Source organism: Peromyscus eremicus, unplaced genomic scaffold (genome assembly GCF_949786415.1).
Source record: "Peromyscus eremicus unplaced genomic scaffold, PerEre_H2_v1 PerEre#2#unplaced_1692, whole genome shotgun sequence".
Taxonomy (NCBI): Eukaryota; Metazoa; Chordata; class Mammalia; order Rodentia; family Cricetidae; genus Peromyscus; species Peromyscus eremicus.
The window spans coordinates 85,001-92,009 of record NW_026735927.1 but is presented as its reverse complement, the minus strand read 5'-3'; the positions used below and the strand labels follow the sequence as shown (position 1 = coordinate 92,009).

Here is a 7,009-nt window from a genome sequence, read left to right as displayed (position 1 = left end):
GCTTAGGCACATTTCTGTCTAGCTCTTTTAACTTAAATTAACCCGTTTATCTACCCTGTTGTCTTGGGCTTATTACCTTTCTTACTTCTGTGTATCTTACTTTCACTGCTTCCTGTGTCTGCTGGCTGGCGTCTGCCTGGCTTCTTGCCCCATTCTCTCCTTCCTCCCTCTCTCCCTCTCTCTTCTCTTTCTTTCTCTCTCTCGCCTAGATTTCTCCTATTTATTCCTTCTGCCCACCCCCACCTATCCTTTCTTCTGCCCAGCTATTGGCCATTCAGCTCTTTCTTAGGACCAATCAGTTGCCTTAGGCAGTCAAGGAGAAACAGATGCAACACATCTTTTCATAATTAAAACAAATACAGCAGAAACAAATGTAACACATCCTTACATCATTGAACAAATGCAGCAGAAATAAACGTAACATATCTTTGCCCAGTTAAAATAATATCCACACCACAAACCCCTCAGAGTGGTCCAGCTACTGTCTTTTTTCCTCTCCCCTAGGCTGATGCTGGAGTTTGACCTACTCATCTTCAGCTTCGGACAGCTGCCCTTGGCGCTGATGACCGTGGGTTCCCATGTTCCTGTCCACTCTGCTAGTGCCCTACCAGACCCTATGGCTCTGGGCCAGGCCGAGAGCTGGGGGCACCTGGATGCTGGAGGCTGGCCTGGGCTGTGTTCTGCTGGCTGGCCATGCAGCGATGCTCTGCGTCCTCCCAGTCCACATAGCAGTGAAGCATCAGCTTCCGCCCGCCTCAAGATGCGTGCTGGTCTTTGAGCAGGTGAGGACCCGGGGGCTCCGAGACCAGGTCGATACAGCCTTGGGTTTGGTGAACCTGCGATTCTGAGAAAAGTACACAGACTGGGTTGCTAGGTAACACTGGCCCTGCAGAGAGTTGTGGGATGAAGAATTGCCCTGTCTCTCTTTACCCTTCGTCCTAGGGTAAAGATGTCTGTGTAAAGCTATAAAGTCACATGACAAAAAATAGAAAATGTTAGCCGTGCTGTGGTGGCACATGTCTTTAATCCCAGCACTCAGGAGGCAGAGGCAGGCAGATCTCTGTGAGTTCGAGCCAGCCTTGTCTACAAGAGTGAGTTCCAGGACAGCCAGGGCTACACAGAGAAACCCTATCTCAATAAAAACTAAAAAAGGAAAGAGAGAGGGAGGGGGGAGAAGGAAGAAGAGGAGGAGGAGGAGGAAGAAGGAAGGAAGGAAGAAAGAAAGAAACAAACAAATAAATAAATAAATATGGGCTCCTGCCAGGCATGTCTTGAATTGGCTTGCCTCTCTGTGATAACTCTGAGTAAAGAGAGGTAAAGCGATTTTCTCAGAGCCACACAGCAATTTGATCTCTTCCACTACAGGTCCGGTTCCTGATGAAAAGCTACTCCTTCTTGAGAGAGACTGTACCTGGGATCCTTTGTGCCAGAGGTGAGGTGTCCCGCTGACCCATTATGAACTCCTGGATCCTCTTGGCTGCTTGCATGAAGCCAGAAGATGCAAAGCTCTGCCTTCGCAAGCGGGTTGCCCAGCAGACACAGATCTGACCCTGAGCTGGACTAAGTGGCTTTATTCACAAGCGTGCTCAGGCCTCTTCTGAGAGAACCACCCAGTTATCCAGACTTTCTGGTGCTTTCCAGTTCCCAGGCCCAATCTGGAAAGGCAGGGATGTGAGAAAACCTTCACAGAGGAAATCAGGCTAGAAGGGAAAGAGAAGGGGCCGTGGCAGCCTAAGGGAGCTCTGGCCACAGCAGGTCTGGAAAGCAGGTCTGCAGTGTGAGCGAGTTCAGTCCCTTCAAATGCACAGCCTGGATCCCTCCCCAGTCCACCTCCCTGTGCTAACACAGTCCTCTCCACCTCCCCGTGCTAACACAGTCCTCTCCACCCTCCCCATGTTAACACAGTCCTCTCCACCCCGCATGTTAACACAGTCCTCTCCACCTCCCCATGCTAACACAGCAGCCCTCTCCACCTCCCCATGCTAACACAGCAGTCCTCTCCACCTCCCCATGCTAACACAGCAGTCCTCTCCACCTCCCCATGCTAACACAGTCCTCTCCACCCTCCCCATGTTAACACAGTCCTCTCCACCCTCCCCATGTTAACACAGTCCTCTCCACCCCCCCCATGCTAACACAGCAGTCCTCTCCACCTCCCCATGTTAACAGTCCTCTCCACCCTCCCCATGTTAACACAGTCCTCTCCACCCCCCCATGCTAACACAGCAGTCCTCTCCACCTCCCCATGCTAACACAGTCCTCTCCACTTCCCCATGCTAACACAGTCCTCTCCACCCTCCCCATGTTAGCACAGTCCTCTCCACCCTCCCCGTGCTAACACAGTCCTCTCCACCCTCCCCATGTTAGCACAGTCCTCTCCACCCTCCCCATGCTAACACAGTCCTCTCCACCTCCCCATGCTAACACAGTCCTCTCCACCTCCCCATGCTAACACAGTCCTCTCCACCCTCCCCATGTTAACACAGTCCTCTCCACCCTCCCCATGCTAACACAGTCCTCTCCACCCTCCCCATGTTAACACAGTCCTCTCCACCCTCCCCATGTTAACACAGTCCTCTCCACCCTCCCCATGCTAACACAGTCCTCTCCACCCTCCCCATGCTAACACAGTCCTCTCCACTTCCCCATGTTAACACAGTCCTCTCCACCCTCCCCATGTTAGCGCAGTCCTCTCCACCCTCCCCATGCTAACACAGTCCTCTCCACCCTCCCCATGCTAACACAGTCCTCTCCACTTCCCCATGCTAACACAGTCCTCTCCACCCTCCCCATGTTAACACAGTCCTCTCCACCCTCCCCATGCTAACACAGTCCTCTCCACTTCCCCATGCTAACACAGTCCTCTCCACCCTCCCCATGTTAGCACAGTCCTCTCCACCTCCCCATGCTAACACAGTCCTCTCCACCCTCCCCGTGTTAACAGTCTTTTCATTCCTGTCCAGGTAAGAGTATCAGTGCACCTAGTTTCTCCAGCTACCTCTACTTCCTCTTCTGCCCTACCCTCATCTACAGAGAGACATACCCCAGGTAAGACCTTGCTGCCCCTCCCCAAATACCTAGGCTTAGTGAGGATGGGGCCCTTCTCCCACAGGCACTGGCCACTTGTTCAGAAGGAAGCGAAGGGAAAACAGGCTACCTCTTCCGTTGCCCCGCACATGCCCATGATCCACTGTCCTGAGCCATCAACCCAGTTCTGTCCTCCACACCCCAGAAACAGAGTGTGGTTGGGAACCTTCAGTGACACTCAAACTAAATGACCACTTACTGTGTTTGCTCTGGGAAATCCGAAGTGTTCTAGACCCCCCACAGCCCTAGGGAATTCATTCAGGCCTGTGCAATGGAGTTAGCCTCGGAGAGAGGACTGAAGGCCTAAACCGTGAATGACGTAAAAGGATGATCCTCATGTTCTCCTACTGTGCTGCAGGACACCCAGCATCAGGTGGAACTATGTGGCCAAGAACTTTGCCCAGGTCAGAAGATGGGGTAGAAGGCCAGCTTGGACTCATGGTGGCTTAGAAGTAGGGAGGCCGGGAAGGAGGCAGTACCCCTTGCCAAAGCCGCATGCCATCCTGTCTGCAGGCCCTGGCCTGTGTGCTCTACGCCTGCTTCATCCTGGGCCGCCTCTGTGTCCCCGTCTTTGCCAACATGAGCCGGGAACCCTTCAGCACCCGTGCCCTGCTGCGCTCAGTCCTGCATGCCACAGGCCCAGGTAAGACCTTCGTCATGGTGGGGAAAGGCTGTGCACTTTCCTGGGGAACGCTTGTCAGGGCAGGCTTCACTCTGTCTGTCTGTGAATCCCTTACATACCTGCCCCCTCCTGCCCGTGTTCATTGCTCAGGCGGGACTTGAACTCAGTTTTGTTTTTGTTTGGTTTTTTTTTGTTTTGTTTTGTTTTGTTTTGTTGTTGTTGTTGTTTTTAAGGTTTATTTATTGTACATACAGTGTTCTGTCTGCGTGAGTCCTTGCAGGCCAGATGAGGGCACCAGATCTCATTACAGATGGTTGTGAGCCACTATGTGGTTGCTGGGAATTGAACTCAGGACCTCTGGAAGAACAGCCAGTGCTCTTAACCACTGAGCCATCTCTCCAGCCCCCGTTTTTGTTTTTGTTTTTGTTTTTGTTTTTTTAATGTGTATGGATATTGTGTCTGCCTGAATGTTTGTGCACCACATGCATGCCTGGTGCATACAGAGGCCAGAAAAGGACATCAGATCCTCTGAGACTAGAGATAAAGACAGTTGTAAGCTGTTGTGTAGAGGCTTGGAATTGAACCTGGGTCCTCTGGAGAAGCAGCCAGTGCTCTTAACCGCTGAGCCAGCTCTGCAGCCTTTTGATTTTCACTTTTCCTTTCTTTTTTTTAAAAAATGTTTATGTTTGCTTGTTTTTGAGACAACCTCTACCCAGGCTGGCCTTAAACTCAGTCCTCCTGCCTCATTATCTCAAGTAGCTAGGATTGCAGGCTTGCTGTACCAGGCTTTGCTTGGAATGCCTTTCTCTACTCTGCAGCCATGGAATCGGGTTCCTTCCTGGAGGCCCATGGCTAAGACACTCCCCTCTCTGGGAAGCTTCTCTCTCCCCCTTTTCCTTTTCTAATTTTTAATTAATTAACTAATTAATTAATTAATTAATTAATTTGGTTTTTCGAGACAGGGTTTCTCTGTAGCTTTGGAGCCTGTCCTGGATCTCACTCTGTAGACCAGGCTGGCCTCGAACTCACAGGGAGCCACCTGCCTCTGCCTCCCGAGTGCTGGAATCTAATTTTTATTTTATTGCATATACTTATTTTTATTTTTTTGAGATAGGGCCTTGCTATGTTGCTCAGGCTACCCGTAGTCCCTTGGCTCATGTGATCTCCTGTCTCAGCATCTCCAGTAGTTGGGACTAGACGTGCGCCGCCTCACAGCCGAACTCTTTTCAACTCACTCCTTGTTCTGCATTGTATCCTCTGGAACATCCCTGGTTGTCACGATCATTTAGTTCCCGTTACACCTGACCTTGATGCGTGCGTGGGTCCCAGCCTCTGTGTGTGTGTCTCAATATTATGAATTTCTAAAGGTCAGGGACGTTGTGAGTCTGTGTTTCTGATTTTCAGGCATAGAGTAGATACCAAGCACTATGTGGAAATTAAGGAATGTATGAATGATGAGTGAACGCATGCTTGCTAAGTGTTGGGGCCCTGATGGCTGGGCAAAGGCTCTAGAGAGCCCGGGGCTGCGGGGCTGCACCTCTTGTCCTGCCCGCCAGGCATCTTCATGCTGCTCCTCATCTTCTTCGCCTTCCTGCATTGCTGGCTCAACGCCTTCGCCGAGATGCTGCGATTTGGAGACAGGATGTTCTACCGGGTGCGGCCTGGACCGGGGCCCACTGAGAGCAGTAGTCGTGGAGATTGACCAAGGGCCCAGGGAAGAGGGTAGGGGTGGTGGGTGTCGCCTCCCAGTGCTTTGGGTCTCCTGTAATGAGGCCTCGGGGTGTGGGGATGATGCCACTCCCACACCTCTAAGCAGCAAGACTGACTGCTTTTGTGTGGATGGTGCGCCAAGATCTTTCCTCTTGAGTGGGTAGACAAGGGGGTGGGACCCAAGCCTGGGAGAGTGTTGCTGTCTCTGCTCCACCCAGAGCCAGCCCTTCTAAGAGGATACAGGTAGGGGTGGGTGTGCGGAGGAGCAGCGGTAGCTGGGGCCTGAGATCTCACCTCCATCCCTCCCCAATCCACATCCTCCCCAGGACTGGTGGAACTCTACTTCCTTCTCCAACTACTACCGCACCTGGAACGTGGTGGTCCATGACTGGCTGTACAGCTACGTGTATCAAGACGGGCTGTGGGTACGAGCCCTGCACACCCCTCAGTTCTCACGGTCCCAGCAAGGGGGCTTCCTCGGGTGCCCTCTCCTCCTTTTACTCTGCCCCACTAACGTTGTTCAGATCAAAGGACAGATAGATAGACATCTGGGGCTTGCTGGCCTCCTTAGTGAGTTTCAGATGCATGAGACCCTGTCTCAAAAAAACAACAAAAGGCACCTAAGTAACAACATTGTCCTCTGGCCTGCACACTCACGCCCGTGTGCACTCGTACACAAAACATAAACATGCACACACACAAAATAAGGTTGGTGGACAAGTATGATGGCACATGCCTTAATCCCAGCACTCGGGAGACAGAGGCAGGTGGATACCTATGAGCTCCAGGACAGCCAGGACTACAAAGAGAGACCCTGTCGCAAAAAAAAAAAATAATAAAAAAAAATAATAATAATAATAATAAATAGTAATAATAATAATAATAAGGCTGGGGACATATCTTAATAGTAGAACACTTTCCTAGCATGCATAAGGCCCTTGTCTCCAATACTGTCAAAATACAAAACAAAACAAAACAAAATAGAATCACAGCTAAGGTCCAATGCTCTTAAACAAGACTGGTGTGACCCCTTCTGACCCCAAATCCCACATTCTTTCCCTTGAATCCCACTCCTTCCTGGCTTCTTGAAGAGGGAGGGACTCTCCGTGAAGGTGCTGTGGGGGACATGCTCATTCTCTTTCCTGCCCACCAGCTCTTGGGCAGGCGGGCCCGCGGGGCGGCCATGCTGGGAGTGTTCCTGGTGTCTGCAGTTGTGCATGAATACATCTTCTGCTTCGTCCTGGGGTTCTTCTACCCGGTTATGCTGATGCTCTTCCTCGTGGTCGGGGGTGAGCTTAACTTCTGACCCAGAGAGGGGTGGGTGGGAGGAGGCCTGGCTGCCCCTGAGATTCGAGTCTGCTGGGTCTGGGAGGCCTTGGGGAAGCAATAGGCATATCCTGAGGGACTTGGGGGAAAGGTTTCTGGTTACAGAGGAGCATTTGATCAAAGGATGTAGAAGGGATGGGGAGACTTTGGTGTGGCTAGGCGATACGGCATAAGATTCAGGAAGTGAGGGGCAAACTGAGCTTCCCCCAGTCCCTTGAGACCTTCAAGAGTGTCTACAGCTAGGTCTAAGATCTTGTCTGGGGA

The 7,009-nt window shown here is 51.6% G+C and overlaps 1 protein-coding gene across 1 annotated transcript in view; it reads left to right on the top strand.

Moving 5' to 3' along the window:
• Window positions 1–504: 504 nt before the first annotated feature.
• Window positions 505–7,009, top strand: part of Soat2 (sterol O-acyltransferase 2) — a gene marked incomplete at its 5' end in the record, with an annotated part of 6,977 nt that continues 472 nt past the window's right edge. The window contains 9 exon segments of the mRNA XM_059253116.1: window positions 505–568; window positions 570–782; window positions 1,366–1,432; window positions 2,964–3,048; window positions 3,446–3,491; window positions 3,601–3,730; window positions 5,266–5,363; window positions 5,746–5,844; window positions 6,573–6,708. Of these exon segments, the coding sequence (XP_059109099.1) occupies window positions 505–568; window positions 570–782; window positions 1,366–1,432; window positions 2,964–3,048; window positions 3,446–3,491; window positions 3,601–3,730; window positions 5,266–5,363; window positions 5,746–5,844; window positions 6,573–6,708 (938 nt within the window).